We start from the raw sequence: 20,692 nt of genomic DNA, 5'->3' as shown, positions 1-20,692 counted from the left end.
GTAGAAGCAGTTAATCTTAGCATGGGTCATTTCTTCTTCACTTTTTAACATAATCTCATTCAAACGTGCATGAGCTGTATATATTCAAAGTAATACAGTTGGATCATCTTAAATTGATCTGAGCACTTTGTGAACCTCTGATAGTTATTTCTTAGTAAATCACTGGGGGTAAGGTGAATCCTGGAGGACTAGTCAAATCCAGAGTCAGAAAGAAGCTGTAGGAGATACTTATGGAGAAGTATTTCTAGCTTTGACTTAGAGTGATAGAAAAAAGTGTTCTTAAACACAGGTGTGGTGTTTGTATGGAAACGTGGTGAAGAAGAGTGCAGCTGGGTGAGATCATGGGACAAAGGAAAAAAGAGAAATCTTGACTGCATATGTGATTTTAAAAGGGTCTTTAAATTTGTCAGAGGTATCTGTTTCCAATAATCCGGTTTGAACCATTAGGCTTGGCAGTGTCCTGGTTTTAGCTGGGGTGGAATAGAGTTCATTTTCTTCCTAGTAAGTGTTACGGTGCTGCGTTTTGGGTTTTTGATGAAAATAGTGACAATAACAGCCCAGTGTTTCAGCTGTTGAGGAACCGTGTTCACACAGAGCCCAGGACTCTCCTGGTGCTGCCCAGCCAGTGAGGAGCTGGGGGGGGGGCATGGCCAGGACTGTCTGGGCTGGCCAGAGGGGTGTCCCACACCATGGGGCACTGTGCTGAGTAGGTTGGCTGGTAAATACAGGGTAGGGTGGGGTGGTCCTGGGGATGTGCTGGGCATTCGTCAGTGGATGGTGAGCAATTGCTTTGTGCATCGCTTCCTTTATATATTATTTTATCATTATTATATTGTTTTTCTGTCCCGTTAAACTCTCTTTATCTCAATCCCACAAGTTTTGCCTTTTTTCCCCAGTTCTCTTCCCCCACTCAGCTTCTGGGGGAATGGTGGGTGGGCACAGTGAGCAAGCAGCTGTGTGGTGCTGAGCTGCCTGCTGGGTTACACCACAACAGGCGGGTAAGAGAAGCAGTGGGTGCTAAGACAACTGGATTCTGCTAAAACTTCTGATGCAGTCCAAAAAGGCTTAGTCTGCACTGTTTCCTGAACTGTGGTCAAGAGAGTCATGTTTTTGTTTGTTTTTTCCCTGTGGAGTTCTCAGCTAAAGCTTTGAGATGGCAGTCTGGAAAGACTGAATGCTGATGGGATCCATTGGGACAGAAAGCTTGGGAATTACTTGTTAAAATAACAGCTTGCTTGAACTATGATTACTTGTGACTATAGAATCAACCAAGATGCCACCTCAAGTGGAGTCCTGGAGTGGTTTCCCTCAGCTCGGATCTCTGATATATTTGGGAATAATTTGTTGGTGGAATAGGAAGTATGCTTAGAAAACAAGTCATACCAAATCCTTTTGAAGACAAAATTCAAAGCTGCCTTACAATTAGCATGCCCAATGTCAACAGCGTGGTGTTCATTGGACAAATGTAGAATGATGTGGTGTTGGAGGGGAGCATGTAAGTTGCGTATGAATACAAAACTGGGGAAAGCTGGCAAGGCAGAGGTAATGAAGGATGGTATCTGACATCAACAAAGGTTGAACTAAGCATAAGAACTGAAATTTGGGTGTAGGGAAGGGATTGAGGAGCTGGGGATGTGTTAATAGGAATGTGGTTTGTTGGGTAACTTTGAGTAGGTGTCAACTTTGAAGTTTGACTAACTTTGAGGTCTCAATTGAAGTATGGCCTTGTCACGGCATACTGCTTTAAGAAATGGAAAAATCAGAGTGTCCAAGAGAGGAAACGAAAATAGTTTCAGAAACCTTACCTATCCAAAAAGGTTCAAGGTGCTAATACATACAGTCTGGAAAGAAACGACAGGGTTGAGCTTCTTGGAACAATTTATGAAGGTTCTTTGTAAGACGAGAATGTTCTGGGAGTAGCCAAAGAAGAAACTGGCTTAACACTGAACAGAAAGCTTTGTGGTTTAAGTCAGTAACTCCTCAACTAGAATCCACAATTCTAAAGGCTGTCCTCACTATACAAACAAAGTTGCAAGCTTGAGAGTAATTTAAAAAAAAAACCCTGCCTTTTTACTTATGATCATGCTGTTTTATTTTTTATTCAAATTATCTGATCTTATAATTTGATTATTCTTTAAATCATGGTCCAATCAATATAACAGTTGGCAGTTAATAAACTATTAGAGGTTGCCATCTCGCTTGGGAGATAGAGAATTTAATGATCGTCACCTTCTGCTGGTAAAAAGTGCTTTAAGGGCAGGTTTGCGATGATATTTTTGCTTTTCCTGTGGAATAGGACACATATCTATCTAGTGTGCAGAAAGTGTGTTAGTGGAGAAAGTAAGTTAGGTGCTGTTTACACGTGAAGCATGAAATGTGGTCAGAATTCAGGGCTCAACTTCATCACTTGTAGCTGGCTCATCACTTGTCCAGTTGTAGTGAATATTCCTGAATTTCCCATGGTTCACAGTTTGTGTATGCATTCACAAGTTCTTTTAATCTTTAGCTCTTTTTTCTGCAGTTGATACAGACTTCATGATATTTCTTTGTGTTTTGAGCTCGGAATACTAAATTATTTTGGGAGTATGTCTTCTCTCCGAACAGTTTAGCCACAGTGAAACAGGAATATTTTTGTTGGAGAACTTTAATTTGCTTGTGTTCATAACTTCTGTTCACTCCTAAATTATTTTTGATCTTTGTAGTTTTATAAGGATTTTCAAATATGTTGAGTTATAGTACTCAAAACCAATTTTAATTAGCTGAGGAAATGAAAGCCATCTTTTTCATAATTTCATTGAACAGCTTTGTTTGCAGGGTTCTAAAATAATCAGACTCCTGTCCTTACTGTTTAGTTTCTGTTATTTTAATATCTGTGCTTGAATTAAATCTTCAGTCTGAAATGTCTGTGTTTATGTATATCTTGCGCCTGGTGCTACATCTCACTGCAGTTGTCACAGAGTCCCAGCATGTATTCTTAATGCTGCTTTTGCTCAGTGCTTTTTTTTTTTGCTTTTAATTTTGTGATTTCCAGAGTCTGTGATAGAAAATGATGAAAGAAAGAACCTGGAAAATAACTGTGAAGTACTGTTACATATATCATTATTACATGTTAGTAATGGCTAAATGCCATTACTATGCAAAGTATAGGCAGGGGTTTGTCTAATTATATGGATGTTAGCCATCTAAACATGAAAAACTTCATATGTATCCACAACTGAGTAAAGTATACAGCTTACTGCAGTCACATGGACTTCTGACATGGTTTATATATACATATGTATGTATTAACCTTGTTGGAAATACTGATTTTGATGTATTTTCTCAATGTTCTACACAAAACCTGAAGTTACATATTCAAACAACTTAAGTGTGTTGTTTTTCAGGTTTTTTTGTTTGTTTGTTTTTGTTTTGTTTTTGATTGCTTGTTTTGCTGAAGGAAGTGTTATGAAATGTTTGTTTTTTTGGTTTGCTTTACGAAGTGTTTCTGTAGGTGATGAGTGGCCAACTGGCAGCATGCTGGCCAGGTATACCCCACTAGAAAAATAGGGAAAGGCAAAGAAGAATGCTTTCTGGATGGTCCTTAGCTGTAGACAGGGAGCAAATGACAAGTAGACCTAGAGGCCTTTCTTGAAGGCACTGTGGTGCCGTTATGAGACTGGACCTACCATATCGGTCCTACCACATAAAAGTTGTATGCGTGTCTGGTCATGCAACCAGAAATTCAGTTTCATGATGTGATGCACATTGTTGGCCTACTAATTAGTATCTTGATTGATAGTTCGTATTTTCTATAATTGCTTATATGACTTGATCTGGAGTTAAGTCAAAAGTATTGCTGCCCTAGACTCACATGAAACACTTAAGTTTAATATCTGGCAAAATTGTTTTTTATTTTCCAAAGTAGAGATCACAGACATGAAAGCAATACTTGCCTTTTTCTTTCACCTCAGGAATTTAGTGTGGTATTCTAAATTGATTTTAAAGAAGATGATGTTTTAGAGACAGAAATAAACCTTTAAATTAATTTTGTTCATTTTGTTTTATATGTTTTATAGAAAAATACTGTTGTTTTTTTTCCAGTTTAACTTTGTTGGAAGAATCCTTGGGCCCAGAGGACTAACAGCTAAACAGCTTGAGGCAGAAACAGGATGCAAGATAATGGTCCGAGGGAAGGGCTCAATGAGAGACAAAAAGAAGGTAAGCTCTTGAAAGGTAGTGTAGTTTCAGATATATAGTTTTCTTTCCTAACATGGGTTAAGGTCATGTCTTTTTTTATTCTCCGTTGTGTTTTTACTGTATGCTTAATTTAGTTATTTTTTTTACAGACTTAGTGATTAACACAACCTACCTTGAAGAAGTTAAATATGCGTGCACCATAATGGTGCAACTGGGAGCCTAACTAGCAATTATAAAATATTCTTCAGTAATAACTAATTTCTAATTGTGTCAGGTGTTTCACAACATAAAGGTAAAAATTCAGGTTAAATGTATTTTTCCAAGGAAGGGCTGCTAATATTACAGGTGTCGTTAAGAACACTCTTATATTGAAATACCAGAGGATTGATTAGTGCGAGTAGGAGAGATCAGAAAATACATTAAATGTATTTCCGGCAGTAAATACTGTTGGAGTGAACCAAGAAGCACCGTTTCTGAATTTGTTTTTTGCTCAAATGGAGTTGGGATATAATTAGGGCCGTTTCTTGCCCTGACCTGTAATACTTATGTTCTGCCCATGCGAGTAGGAGGCATATACTTTTCAGCATAGAGTCATCCTGAATGTTAAGTTGTTGTGCTGTTAACTCCTGGAAGTTACATCTTTCTGCAGTCTTATTTTCTAGCTATTTTCCCATCTCTGGTTATTACTGCTGAAGTTGCATTAGCATCACCACTTCAGTTTTGTAATGTACACTTAGTAATACTCTTTGTTCCAATAAGTATTATTTATTTTGATCCTTTCTTTAGAAAATCTTTTTTTTCTTTATCTGGTTAGTCACATAATACATTCTACTGATACATGTGTAGCACATACCAATTAAAATAGAACCAATTAAAATACAGAGTTAAAAATCTCAGACTTCCCAAAGCGTATGACCGTGTTGTTTTCAAACTCCATTTGTTGCCTCTTGTTTTCATAATCTGTTGTAATACTCTTATCTTCCTTTCTGTTATTCCACCTATAGCTATTTCAAGTACTTAGATTGTCAGCTTTTGAGCAAAGGTCTGTTCTGATCTGTGAGAGACTTCAGTTGTTTAGGTTCTGTAGAAGTAAGAGGTTGAGACCGTCTTAAATGACGGAGTCAAAGGGGTTTTATTTATTTAAACATTCTGGTTCTCATCTTTAATTCCTTCTACTTCTTGGTTGAGGAGGGGGATTTTTAATGTATAAACTAGACCTATTATTACGGGGTTTAAAACTGTAAATGGATAAGCAGAATTTGTAGGATTTATATTCTTGTAAAGGATTTTAAAATATGACTTCCTATAAGTGGAGGGCGGTATGAGACATTAAAATTTCTATGGTATTAAAATTTCAGCATGCTTCAGCTGACATACCAAATTGCATGGGTGTAGATGCTGTATTTTGAAGCAAAGCATATGGTTGCCTATATATGAACAATCTTATTTCCATAACTTTGTTTGTGACTATTAATAGTAGCCATTTCTTTACATATTCAGTTACACTGTAAATATATCTATCTGTACATGTATCCTGGGGCAAGAGCTTCAGTGAAAATATTGCCTCCTCTTTACAGTTTGCAAACTGCACCTGGTTTTCATTAGAAAAGACTATTTGAAAAAGAGTATTTAATGCTGCTGCATTTTGGCTGGGAGTTTAATTAGAATTTAAGACTTCTGAATGTAAAATCTTTGAAATATGGAAGATAATAAAATACCGTTCTGAACAGGTGAAACACCAAACAGTCAACCTTCAAAGAGAAAGGTGATACGTAATCCAAAAAAATAGTGTGTACTTAATAGTTCATCCATGTTTTTTCCTATTTACACATAGTTTTTAAAAGGCATCATGTATTTATCAATAGTACAGTTCTTAAATTCTTCCCGTAAATGAATGTGTGTTATTGATGCCCCCCTTCTTTGTGGTAGGAGTGAAAGTTTTAAGTCTATAAACTACCCCAGTTAATCAGGAATTTGTTTTTTTTAAATTTTTTTCTGAGTAATAAAAAAAAGTTGTTTCAGGTACATTTATGCTCATGAATGTTGTAAGCTAAAACATTTAGGCATCTGTTCTTCAGAAAGCTTGCAATGATAAATTGAGCCTCTAAACTTTAATGGTCTAACACCTTACTGTTACTAGTGAGCATATGTATATTTAAGATGGATATTAACAATGATGCTCTGATACAGAACAGTAGAATCATCTATGTTAGAAAAGACCTTCAAGATCATCACTCTGACATACTGAGTTCAATCACTAAACCATGACACTTACTGCCATGCCTATTCATGTCTTAAATACCACGAGGGATGGGAACCAACCGCTTCTCTGGGCAGCCCAGCCCATTCCAATGCTTGACCCTTTCCTTGAAGAAATTCTCCGTAATATCTGATCTAAGCTTTCCCTGATGCAACTTGAGACCATTTCTTTGTGTCCTAGACTATAGAGATCTTGTCCAACCTCCTTCCTCAAGCAGTATTGCCTAGAACTGGTTGCCCAGGACCGTCTCCTGAGAGTTGTTATGTTTAGTGTCCATGATCTCACTCGTACCTCTGGGCTTCAGAACCTATACTTTTCTTCAGGGAGTCATTTCCCTAGACACCTTAGGCAGTTTTACTGTTTGGGGAAGTGGTATTTTTGGACTGATTTCCCCTAGCCTTTCCATGTATGTATATAGATACAGATATTTAATTTCTGTGCCGAATAGAACAGGTTATGTGAGCTAATTTTTTATTTTTTGAGAAAAAGCTTTAGAGGAATTGGGACCTTCTCAGTGTGAGTTTTACTTCTTACCTTTTTTTTTTTTTTCTTTTAAGATTGATAAGAAAACGTAAGCTGGTGTAGTCTTCAACAGGGACTAGTTATGTAGTACTCAGCAAGTCAGCTAGTAGTTCATACACATGAACTTCATACACATGAACTGATGAAGTCAGTGTTCTAATGTCAATAAGCCATTACATAGTATGGTATGTGCTAAGCCACTTCAGATTGATGAATCATTCACGAGATGTAAAGGGCAGTGTCTTATGGTGATTATTTACAAATTGGAAAGGAAAAAACAGGAACCCATTACCTTCAGTAACTTGTCCCTTGTCTGATATTTTTGGAGCACAGAATACTTGCCTATTGATGATTACATGAGATAATGTTGCAGTTGGTGTTGAATATTAAATAATGTAAAGTATTTGAATAATATATATTTTGCAATATATTTGAATACCAAATAGAATAATATAGGTTGAATGTTGAAGAGTATTAAGTACCAAAAAGTTTGTTTGGCAAAATCTATTTTCATGTCACCCATTTCAGATCTTCTTTATAATTGTATTGCTGTCCTGAGGTGATTGGTGTTAATAGTTTATCGTTTTCAGACTGGACTTTGTTGCTATGTCGTGTGACCTACCGTTGTTGCTGCAATAGGAATTGTTTCTTAATCATTGATGATGCAGTTTGTGATGCACTTTGTTTGCAAAAAAGATTATTCTTCTAAAAATAAGGAATTGGAATTCAAGACATGATCACAAACAGGATAAAGTAAGAAACAATGATATTTATTGGTTTGGCAAGTAAGTATTCCTCTTGCTATTGGTTCTTGCCTCTCTTCCTTATGTGTACAGGTCCTTAGACTTGCAGCATAAGATGACCAAATGCTTTGGTAGTCAATGCCTTTTATTGCTAACTGCACTTTCCTTATTTTCTCAAGGGGCTTAGTGTTTAAAGAAAAAAAGTCATTGGGATTTTTCCAGTTTTTGGCTGAATTGTTTTGGGATTTGTAGGAAACTAAAGATAAAGGTTAATTTATATTTATATTTCCTATATATATTTCTTATCTACAAACCTGATTTCCCAGTGCTAGTCATAATAAAGGCCTTATTGGATGTTGCAAGGAATTCATTACTATCCATCTGCTTCTCTCTTCTTATCTTGCTAGTGGCTGCAGAATCCAAGAGGAAAATAGGAGAAGACAGTAGTAGCCAGTGTGCGGGGAAAATAAAGCCATCCTGACTTGCTCTGTAGAAAATTGTATTCTACTGCATGAGCCTCTGAGCAGAAATAATGAATTAGAAATCTTCATCACATGGCCAGATCACTTCATCAGATCTTGAAACTTGCTGACAGATTTCTCCCAGAAAGGAAGGGAAATCCTCAAATCATTTGTGTCCAAGGCTCAGCTGATAATCAGAACATCACTCTAGGCAAATAGAGTGATACATTTATATTTGTCTTTAGACAAATATAAAATCAAAACTTTAATTACTGAGAATACTATGATTAAAGCCTGGAGGCACGTGAAGGAGATTATTGGGGAGGGGAGAGGAGTTGCATGCATTTGTCAAAAGCTAATGAATGTGTAACTTTAAGACCAGGGAATTTTTCTTGCTTAGTCCAAACGCACCTCTCACTAGTGAGGAAAAACACCAATTTTCACACTAGTAGTGGAGAAAAATAGTAACTTTAACACCAAAGAATACTGTCTAATATATGGGAAGAATAGTTATTGATGGATAAGCAAAACACTGATTTTAATGCTCTCACTGATCATATACTCATTCCATAAAACAGACACTGACACACACAGCTCTGTGCTCTCTTATCACTCTGGCTGCCATTATCTCACCTAGATGGGGATACAAAGCCTTACAGTGACAGGCTGCTGGGTTGTGACAGTCTTGGTTGACTACATTGTTTTCCCTGTTTCTTGAAAGGTTTAGTCAAAGATCTCCTCTACTACATTGTATGAGAACGTTTGTTTTTTCTTCAGTAAGAAACATCTTGTTATGATACACAGAATTATTTATTTACAGTTGGTTGTTTCAAAGAATCATAGAATATTTGAGTTGGAAGGGACCCACAAGGATCACACACTCCAGCTCCTGGCTCCACACAGGACCACCCAAAATCAGACCATGTGTGTGAGAGCGTTGTCCAAATGCTTCGCTCAGTGGCATGACCACCGCCCTGGGGAGCCTGTCCCAGTGCCCGACAACCCTCTCGGTGAAGAACCTTCTCCTAACATCCAGCCTGACCCTCCCCTGTTGCAGCTTCAAGCTGTTCCCTCGGGTCCTATTGCTGGTCACCAGAGGGAAGAGATCAGCTCCTACCTCTCCACTACCCCTCAAGAGGAAATTGTAGATTGTGATGAGATCTCCCCTCAGAAGAAGGCAAACAGCTATGCAATTCCAGTTTTGAAGAGCTCACTGCTTTTCATCCATTGCAACAGCTTCAAATCACTTATTCTTTCTTCTGTGGTAAGATTGCTTCATGAACTGATTTGTTGTTCTTGACCTACAGTGTATTTGTTCTCATATCTCTGTTCACCTTGCAAGCAGAAATTATGTAAGCTTTCGGGAAAGACAAGCTCTCGGTTCTTACCAATCTTGACCTTTGGCAGGTCACTTTTGATGGGTACAAGAGTTGTCAAAGTAAATAGATAAGTCAATTTATTGGGACTCTCCAGCTTTTTTTATTGTTATTATGGTAATGCTAAATATGAATTAGAAATTATCTTTGGTATCCATACAAAAGTGCAAGGAAAATATTAAAGCTGAAAGAATTACCTGTCCTGTAGTGAGGACATTTTACTACATTTACATGCCATATAGAATTGAAGTATTTGATGCTTGTAACATTTTAATAACTTTCAATCTCTGAAATACCATTAAATACACTTTGATTTCCAATCAAATGTCTTAAGATCAGTTTAGGTTATAAAACGAAGTTACTAACATTAAATAATAAATACTTAAAGTATGTTGTCTTAAATCAAGCCTGTTAGTGCTACCCTAGTTACAGGATGCTCAACTTCTGTGAAAAGTCTTAGGTGTACAAATAAAGCTACGGTGCTGGCATTTTTGTTGAAATGAAATATAGTTAACATATTGTGTCAAATTGTAGTTATTCAGTGTTTCAGGATGAAAGGCTGACCAGCAATCATTATTCTTGTCTTCTGGGAATAAATTGTGTGGTTCAGGCCTCATGCCTCTAAAATCCACACACAAGCATGCTGCTGCTGGTTGACAATTTCACATATCCGTGTTAAGAAATCACAGTCATAGTTTGAAATGGCAGTTAAATGCAAACAAAACCCCAAACACTCTGTAACTAGCTGAAAGATGCTTTTTGGGTACTTACCTATACTAAGTAATAAAAATAAAATTCATTAGGAATAAAAAGAAATAAAATGAAATTAAGTGCTTCACAGGATTGGTGATATTAGCATCTGATAAAAGTGAAAAACAAGCCCATATATGAGACTAAAATTAGTGTCCTCTTACTTAAATATTTTCTGGCAATATCAGTGGGATTTCTGAAGGTCATGCTTGCTTTTTGAACTGAATCCCTCTTGGGTACTTGTTGTTGAGGGTACTCTTTGTTAAAATTAACTGATTTCTGCTTACTATGAACTCTCCGGCTAAGTCAGTGTCGACTGGCAGTCTAGCATATTGAATTTTGTAGATCATGCTTTGTTAACTTTTGTTGCACATGAAAGCTGCAGCTTGTCAATAGCAGAGTACCAAACTGATGGCTACATTCAGTTGTCACCACTGTCAACTTTTGTGGCTCTACACTAAAATTAATTACACTAAAATTAATTGTACAAGCAGGCTGCTCAGTTAAGTTGGAGATTTTGCTCATGCAGCATGTTCATGAATCTACTGTGTTCAAGTAGAAAACCTTATTTGCTTCTTGTAAATAGAAAAAGACATATGTCATCCAGAATGCAGTTCTGAAGGTATCACCTTGGAAACAATTAATTGATAACTTCAGCATCTAACATCACCTACAGTGCAATTTCCTCTAAACAAACCCGCTTTCTCATCAATATGCATATCTGCATAGTTACCTATTTTATCAAACTTTGGGAGGCTCTCTTCCTATTTCATTTTTGATCAGTGTGAAAATTGACCTTTTATTCCTAAACTAACTTTGAATATATATATATATATATATATATATATAAAGGTACTACTGAAAGATACTATTCAGCATATCAAAACTGCCATTTTAATATACAGGGAAGAATCCACTATATTAAGCTCTATAAAAACTTGTGTAGCTCTGCACTGGAGAAGAATACTCAAGCATAGAATCTAAGCCTGTTTAAAAAGGTGTGTGGTTGTCGATACCACTTTGCCTTCTGAGAGATTTATTGTGAAACATAAGTTGTAATGAAAATAATTTTGGTTGCTTGTAAGTTAGTATTTTTTTCCGTAGTGAGTGCTTCAGAAAATAGGTATTTCTGAATTTCCAATTTTAGAACCTTTATTGCATTTGTAGCCACTTATTTTCAATGCAGGAAAATGTTGTAAAGCTGGATTTTTTTAATTATTATTTTTATTAAGAATTGCTGAAGCATGGCCTTTTTCCCTTTTCCACCCACACAATGTATGTGTCTTGAATCATATCCATGGTAGTCTGGAAGTGGTGACCATCTGTGGAGAGGTAAGAGTGTACGCTACTAACCGACAGTGTTTTAAAAAAAAAAAGTCATCGTAAGGAAAAAAAAAAAAATCCTTTTAGCAAGTTACTGACTTAATTACATAAGATAATTGAATGTTGAAGGGTGGGTAGTAGAAACCATCCCTGAGGAAATTCAAAAGGAAAGCATGGATGAAGGTAAGAGGCATTACTTTTTGAATTGCCCCTAAGTGATGGCTGAGTCACAAAACCCTATAAAAAGACTTAAATGTACTCCAGATTTTCTTTAGAGTGCATCATCTTTGTTGGCAGTCTTGCTTGCATACCTCTTTACTTTCAGTAAAGATGTTCAGTTTGCATTGACAGTAGTGAAGAATGCAGTGTAGGCACAATTATTTTACTTATGGGAATGTGAATTTTACAAGAATAGCATGTTTTCTATAAGGCTCGACAAATGCTTCTTATTTGAGGCAATTTGTTGCATAAGTCTTTTTACTTAACAGTCTGAGAAATGCTTTTACTTTCAAGAACAGAATAATTTTTATTTTGAAGGACAAAAATTTAGGTGCCTGAGGGCCCTAAGAATTATTACAAAGCAATATTAGTCTTTCAGGAAATGTCACTGATAGGTATCGGATGCAATGCATCTTTCAGATAGGTTTATGTCATACATAGTTTTGCTTTTTATTGGCTACTTAAAATATCCAGTATATACTGGATGTAGTTCTGCAGTAAGCTTAATATGAAACTGTAACTTTGAGCATATTTTAATGCTATTAAGATGCATGTTTACCCTTGAAATTTGAGAAATAGCTGAAATCTTTGACTAGAGTAGTTAAACTGGTAAATAGTTAGCTGTCTGGTTACTGAGATGATTAGATATGGAAATAACTGACTTAACGGCGTTAAAGAAGCATGATAAAGGCACTCCAGCAGAAACCAGCTCCTGTTATACGTCACTCTCATTTGTTTTTCTCTGTTCCTTGCAAACAAAAACATTATGATGAAGAGGCAAGAGATCTTAGTTTATCTCAAAACTGGAGAAAAGCAGAACGATGTGTCATGGGAAACAAGATGTATCAGAGGAACCTTGAACTGTTGCCTGAACATCTGTGTATAAAGAATCTTCTATTTTGTAGATTAAAATTCTGCATCTTCAAACAGCAATTGACTCATCTTCATCTGTGCCATGGTAGAAACTGTCTGTAAAATTATCCCTAAGCTTTTGTTAGGTAGGAAGCACTGTGAGTTATAACTGTGTTATAACAAGTTGACTAGGCTGTAGCCCACAGCTGTTGGTATCATGCATTTGAATAGAAGTTTTGAAAGGTTTGGAGTACAATTCATACTGAACTGTTTTGAGGTATTAAGAAAATGACCCGCAAACATCTATTTGTTTTTACTCTAAATGAAATAGGTGAATGGCTTAATGAAAATTTACTGTAACCTGACAGTTTTACCATATCACAACATTAATAGAAAACATTTCGAGAGGGTTAGCCGTATTCTTTTTCATTGGTGCCATAACTTCTTTGCAGTTACTCTAAGCGTTGCAGGTCAGTCAATGGCATGAATGTCAGTAATGTTAGTTAATTGACCACAGCCAAAAGATGTTTCTTTTATATGCGTATGTGTGAGTATGTGTATATATTGTGTATGTATATAATAATACACATATAGAGATATATGCTTGTATGTGTACATATGTGTGTATGCATATATTTTTTTAAAACACTGACCCCCAACCTATAGTTTTGCTACATGTGGTTAATAATATGACGAGGTTTCAGTCAGATTTGTTAAATGATATTGGACCATCTTGTATGTGTGTTGGGCTTTAGTTGCAACACTATTTTTCTTAGAAAAAAATAATCCAGCCATCAGACAGAAGTTAGCACTGAGTGTTTTTGGTGTGTGATTATATTACATATAGCAAGTTGTTGACTTCCTTTTTAATAAAATATTTTAAAAATAATTTAAAAAAAACAAGGCAGAGATGTTTGATGTGGAAGGACACATGCTAAATCAGTAGACATTTGCGAAGATGTAAGCTTTATTTGAGATGTGAAGTAGAAGTATTTATAACTTCCTTATGTTTTGCTGTTTTAGTTACACAATTGCATTAAAAAAGATTGCTGCTTTACTTGTTTGCTGTACAACATAGTTGATAATTGATTCATTATGTATTTTTTGGTACAAGGAGAGACATACAGTTTCTCCTTTCACAGAACAAAGTGCATTTACTGACTAAACACTTTTTCAACAATGACAAAAAAGATCAGAGAACTAGATGAGGCTATTTTAACAGAGCACGAGCATTCTTATGGGTAGAATCACAGGATTTCATAAAACATTAATTTTCACTTGTAAGGACACCAGTTTTGAGTGTTACCTTAAAAAAAAGAAAAAAAGAAGTTGGCTCTTGTGATAAATCCATTGATCATCATGAAGTTGCTTGCAGCATTTTAGCACCACTAAACCTTTTCCTTACTTTGATTGACTTGGTAGGTTATAACTGTAACCTATTGGGCTGTACTTCAGTGGGTGATTTTGTGTGTGGTATGTTTGGCTTGCTTTTTTAACTTAAGAAATGATGTTGTGACATTATAAGCTTACTTACCAGAAATGATTTGTATTTTGGCTTGTGTTTTGAGTATTTTTTATTTTTGCTGAGTATCATTAAACTGTGTTTGACTTTGTCTGGGAGACCGCGCTTAGTTTGAGGCTTGGGTGAATTCCCCAGTCCTCCAAGAAGTACTGGGTAGAACCTGATGATTCTGGGATGAAAAAAGCATGCCTGTTTATTTCCCAAGTATGTATTAGTTCTTGACAGCTCTTGGTCCCCAATATTTTCTTCTGGGCTGCAGGCTTAGAATACAGGTGGTTGTTTACTGTCCTGGATATGGCTCCTTTGGGTGAGATATAGCAATTTTATTGAGATAGATAGCAAAAGAGTGAGCACAAAATAAGATAACCGCTATTGCTGAAACTAAACACTTGAACTACTAATTGAACATTTAGAAGATAGAGATATTTGACTTTCTGCTAATTTGTTTTCCAGGTAGAGAGAGGGAGGTAATCTGTAGATTTTCAGTGGGGCAAGATATACTGAATTCCTTTCCAACTTCAAAAATCATTGACTGTGATAACAACTACCAATTGTAATTCCTAAAATGCCTGGTTGATTTGCTATTGAAAGTTTTCCCCATCTAAAAACAAGCTTCACTTCATCTGCTAATACTGTGTTAGCCTTTGTCTTGATTAGACTTGGTTTAAAACAGGCATTATTAATCACAGGTTACCCCTTTTCTAAACGTGTTCTACAGTAGAGTTTAGAAAGGATATGAATGAAGTTCAAGAACCTGGGCAGGTGATAATCGTTGTGTAAAGGGACACTGTCCTTACTGTACAGTTTCTCCAGCTATAACTGCAAGATTTTGTGTGGTCTTTCCCCTCTATGTGAAAAGTGTGGTTTAGTTCTGTTGATGGACAGTTGCATGTTTTTATTAGACTTTCCTGAGAGTAATTAGCAATTCTTGTCTGCTAATTTTTGCACATTTTCCTATTCACTTTGGTGGGCAGTAAATGGGGAATGTTTTGATGGGTGTAGGACCCACTGAATTGCATGCATACTATAGATGTATCTTAAAAATATAAATGTGATTAAAAATCATAAGGACTCAGTGTTGGCTGCCTGCATTAAAGGATGAGAACTTACTCAAACTTAGTTTAAGGCTGAGTACACAACTATGTTATTCTCTTTAAAGAAGACTTGTTATTCTTGCAGAAGTAGAATACAACAAAACTTAAGGGTGACTAGTACTGAACTTGCTTGAAGACCATTTAACTCAATTAATTGAGTCTGACATTCAGTGTAAATTGTCTGATTTAATTATTAAGTGCCATAAACTAGTTACGGAACAGACACAATGAACAGTATTCATGTTTGCTTGATGAATTCATTACCATGAGTAATTCTTGAATGTAATTTGGGTCATAAGTCAATTCAGTACTGTATGCCTGCAAGACAAGCAAGATGTTGTCCTCTAACCTCAGTAGCTAAAATTAAGAAAGCAGGCTATTTGCAATCGTTGAAAGTAGAATCTGCAAAACAGTGACTTGATTCAGGCAGTTGTCAATAGGTTTTATGTGCCTAACAGTATAGTTGGCAGCTCAAGTAACAGGAAGACTCCAGCTATGAGAAAACAGGGGGAATATCAACTTCTTGGTTTCAGTAGAACATGTTACAGAATCACATAGAAAACTTGATGAGAGTAGATGGAGTCGGTATGGGAAGGAGATGCCTAATTGGTACAAAAGTAAGATAAATTTGCTACCCGGTTTATGGGAAGCGATTTTTTCTTGTATGAAGAACTGATATCCTTGGGGAATGAACATACATGCACAGCAGTGTAGATGGAAATCTAAGTAATTCATGGAAGTTATATATATGTGTGTGTGTGTGTATATATATATGTAATTTATTATATATATGCATTGTGTATATATATAATAGCAAGAGCTGCAGGAGATTTTCCTTCCTGAGTCTTCGTAGGTTCAAGAAGATGTCTCTTACTGCCTCTTTTTGTTACTGCCTTCCTTTTGTTTTGAACTAGATCAATAATTTAATGTCCTATTTCATGAACTTCTCTCTTGTTTCATGAGTTGTTTTAATTTTCTCTGCTTTTATTTGTAGTTCTTCTTAGTTCTCTACGGAGATATTCTGTGGTTGTCTTTTTCAGCCTTGGTCCTGCTGACCTCCTTCTGACTGGTCTCATGCTTTATTAATCATTACAATAAAAGAAGGGTTAATTTCCACGGTGTTTCATTTATTCTCTGAAAATAGGAGATGCTGTGAAAGTGCACTAAATTGTATTTTGGTTTCTAGGAACATATAATTGCATAAAGGTACAGCACAATATAAGCACTGGAGTTAAGCTTGTTGCCAATAAGGGAATTGATCAATTTGAGCAAAAAGATGAGATGAGGCATAAGAAATTCATGGCAGACTTTTCATGACACTAAATAATGAACAGATAAAAATGTTTAAAATGCAGAAGAGCATCTGAAAGTGAAGAAAAAAAAACAACAAGAATTCAAGATAAATAAGTCCCAGTAGTTAAGATGATTGTTGAATTCATGCTATTTACTTGGCTTGATGTTACTGTGACATGAGCTCTGAATGTAAGAATTTCTGAAGAGATGTGAAGTCTGTGAAGGGGTTGGAGAGTAGACACTGATGTTGCCCTCCAACTTGGACAGAGATTTCTGTAGATAATTTGTACATGTGTTGTGAGGAATGGGTAAAAATTAGAGGTTAAGATTAATTCGTATCTCTGCGGGAATTACTAAAATCCCTTTTCATTCCTCAAGTAATTAAAATAGGCGATGTAATTGTGAACCAAACGGTCCTGGCTTTTATGTGTTACTTACCCAAAGATGCTAGTAGACTTTATCCATAGAACAGTTTCTGTAGCCTTTCACAGTAGCAGATACGGGGGTTTTCCAGCATCTTGTATGGAGAACCACACAAGAGTTGGAGGAGTGCTTGCAGGGGCATTGCTGGGAGGGAATATTTGGGTTCCCCTGTCATCGGTGCAATTCTTTGTCAGGCTGTAGTGGGTAGGAGTTCAAGTATTCAGGTCACATTTGCTGCTCAGTTGTTTATAGTAACCCTTAGGGAAGAAGCAACAGAAAGGATGTAAATGTTGCATGGGCAACTCTGAGTTTCTGGAATGCTTCAGGGCCTGCAGCACTGTATCTGTGCTGGGCTGCAGAGTTTGTGATGTTTTTTTCCCAGTTTTTTCAAGGGGCTTCTGAGCATCTCTTGTAATTTTTGCTAATCTTCTGACCTTGAAAACTGATCTGTGTTCCTGTGAGACACCTCTTGAAGGATAGTTGCCAATCATGGAAATCAACTAGGAAGGCATTTTATTTACTTAGGTTATCTTAAAGCTAAGCTTTTAGGAAGATGAGTGTTCCAGCTTCCTTTGTTAGTTTGCATTTCCTCACAGCTGAGTCACTGGTAATAGAGGCTTGTTTAGAAATTAAAAAAAAAAAAAGTTTGGAGATTATTTTTGCTTGTTTTAAGAAACAATTAACCAAACTACCTCTTCTTCCCTTCTCCATCCCATTCTGTTCTTACTGCTTCGGAGTTTTGCAAGAGTAAGCATTGACAGCTGTCGATAGCAAACCGTAGTTGTAGGTAACCATTTCTCAGAATGCTGCAGTAGTTCTGCTAGTCCCTGTTCTTCAGAGGTGCTGCTAGACTTTGTTTTCCGCTATCTTAACCTTTAATCAGTAGATCTCCAAAAGCGTAGATCTTCTAAAGTGGCTCACCAAATCTCACCAAAACATTGCTACCTGTGTGGTTTCAAGGTGACTCTCTTGAATGAAGGTATTTTCAGTGTGTTTGAAAAAAAAATTAATACTATTCAATAATTCTGTATTTTGAGCTCTGCAACTTATTACCTACAGTATCATTAATTGTACAAACTGATTTTTAAAATTTCAAGGTACAGGGAGCTTAGATATTGATAATAACAATAGTGGGAAAACATGCAAAGAATGCTGTGTTTAGTTCTAACTTAGTTAACCGCTATCATGTATACATTAAATTAATTGTAATATCTTTTTCATTCCCTGATGGGCTATATTCTGGGTATTGTGCACTCCCATATTTGCCTCTAAAACCCTGATAAATGTAATCTGTCGGAATGTTTTTAAGACAATAGCTATTTAATGAATAGCTTGTGTGTACAGGAGAAAAGAATAAGCTTGATTGCTTACAATCTGACATTTGAAAAAGCATTTTTTTAGATCTCTTGTATTTGCATATCTAATTGCTATGTAATCAAAACTAAGTGAACTGTAGCTACTTGAAACCAAAAAATGAAAGGCAATCATCTTTACAGGGGGAAATATCCCACTCATATGCAAGCCTGTCTGAATATTAGAATTATATTCTTCTTGTGTTTAATTATAGGTGTCTGACTGAGCAGTAAATTTATGCCTGTGTATTAAAAGAGTGAATGTGACCCTGAAACATCAGCTTTCCTTTGTTGCAGCAAAGCATTGGCATTGAGAGAACTTAACAGTGTTGTGTATTTTGGTGATAAGGGATTGTGCCAGAATAGCTGTTAATTACCTGCTTTGTTTGATATGGAAAGTAGTGGTTCCGCACTTTTCTTCCCACCAGTGACAGTACTCAATTAAAACTTGTACTAAACAGTGATAATGCCCTCGTTTATCTGGTGGGGAAGACGTGAGGTGAAAAAAATTAACAGGATTTTTTCAGCTGTTTGGAGGCTGCTTTGTTTTGTGGATTTTTTTTTTCGATTTCTTGTTTTTGTTCCGTGTTGTGTTTTTCCCCTGCCGTGAATCTAGTGACTATAAAGGGAAACAAGGTGTCTTGATTCTTTCTGACTCTTAAATGTCCTAGTTCATTAATCCTGGCTATAGTTCAAATTGTAAATGACAACTTTGTCCAGTGTTGGAAGATACATTTGGAAGATACTTTCTCTATCCTGTTCCATGTCATTCATCTTTGTGAAGGTCTGTTGTCATGGATCCTTATTTTCACTGTTTTTTGAAATGTTATTATATTGCTCACAAAAAGGCAGACAGTGCTTTACAAAACTTAAGTTTGAGCTTTTTCTATTCCAGGTGTTTGGAACATGTTTTCTGACATAACTGGTTTTCTCAGCTTCTGTTAATATTCCGTGTTTGTATTAAAAAATAAAGTCTCAGATCAGATTTTTGCATGATTTTGTAGCAACTTAGTATTTTTCTCTTAGATTTCTTAAGTATGTGACAAAACCGAATGCAGTATTTTGGATGGGAACCCTTCAGTCTTAGGTACAATTCTCTGCTTAGCAGTATTTTTTCATATGTAAGCAGAAATGCCAAGGAGGAACAAGGCAAGCGAGTTAAACCAGAAAAGACTTGTAATCTTTGTGGTTCTTTATTTTCTTCTGGTAGTAATGCTCCGTGGAGAACATTGTAAAATTGAAAATGTTCAAAATACCTGTTCTTACGGCTGTTGATTTATAGAATTCTGACAGTAACGCTTAAATACTTATTTCGTTCATCCAGAGTAATTAAGGAGCAACTTGGTTGCCTTACTTAGGAAGTTTGAAACGTCTATGTTCTTCAAAAAACAAAAATAAGAAAACAATTGAACAGATCTGTTCCGGAAGGAAAATTTATCAGTGGCTGAATGTCTGATGCTAGACTAATTGGCCAAAAATGTGAAACAGTAAGTGAAAAGGAATAATTACTGTAACAGCTTCAAAGTGTGTACGCTAATTTTTTTAAGATCTTGGTGAATGTGAATATGGAAATACATGATAATTTAACTGGAACTTCAGAGCTTTAACTGTTAGGTGAATCAAGGTAACATGCAATAAATCAGATTCGTTAGTTGTGCCCAATTATTGCAGGCAACCAAGCTTGTTGAGAAGACATACTTAATGGATAGCAGTACTGATACATAGTCCCAGATACGACCTTAGAATTAAATGGCAACAAATGATTTGCAGATCCAACACCACCTTAAAAAGCTGTTTAAAGTATGTGAAACTTTAAATTTTTTCTTGTTTCCTTGAAAACCCAAACAGAATCACTAGGAGAAAACTAACTTCTATTAGTTACTGGAATTCAGTAATCTGATGGTCAAACTGCAGTGAAAAGTCAGTTGGGGGATGGGGGGGTGGGGGGGAGTAACAAAAGAGGTTTTAATTTGGGGGATTTTATCATGGTTTACAGAAAGAAAACAGTGGAAGGCCTTGCTTGGATGATATCTCAGAAATAGTATGTATTTGTAGTAGTCTGCTTTCTTTTGAAGGAAATGCTTATTTCTGGCTATGTTAAGTCATGAAATCCATGATATTATTTAATTGCATTTAATTAACAGCAAAACTTTTCACATGACTATGGAATGTACTTTCCTCAGGTAATTCATAAGGTCAATAAATGTAGACTTCCCTCCTCTACCCAACTCTACTTTCATACTAAGTAAAAGGTGATAAGCATTAAAGAAAAATATGATAAGGTATTTTATAATCTGACATTTGAAGTGGAATGATCTCTGGCCAT

At 36.1% G+C, this 20,692-nt stretch overlaps 1 protein-coding gene across 13 annotated transcripts in view; it reads left to right on the top strand.

Moving 5' to 3' along the window:
- The window catches only part of QKI (QKI, KH domain containing RNA binding), a 157,808-nt gene that overhangs the window by 56,210 nt on the left and 80,906 nt on the right, over window positions 1–20,692 (top strand). For 12 of the 13 annotated variants that reach the window (XR_004749863.1, XM_035323007.1, XM_035323013.1 and 9 more), the window contains one exon: window positions 4,081–4,197. The exons of the other annotated variant lie outside the window; for it this stretch is intronic. Coding sequence is in view for 11 of the 12 variants with exons in the window: in XM_035323007.1 (XP_035178898.1) it covers window positions 4,081–4,197 (117 nt within the window). In the remaining variant the exon portion in view is untranslated. The remainder of the gene's footprint in view (window positions 1–4,080; window positions 4,198–20,692) is intronic. 13 annotated transcript variants of the gene reach the window in all.

Source organism: Oxyura jamaicensis, chromosome 3 (assembly GCF_011077185.1).
Source record: "Oxyura jamaicensis isolate SHBP4307 breed ruddy duck chromosome 3, BPBGC_Ojam_1.0, whole genome shotgun sequence".
NCBI classification, from domain to species: domain Eukaryota; kingdom Metazoa; phylum Chordata; class Aves; order Anseriformes; family Anatidae; genus Oxyura; species Oxyura jamaicensis.
The sequence above is the reverse complement of the archived record's forward strand: the minus strand, read 5'-3'. Positions and strand labels throughout refer to the sequence as shown.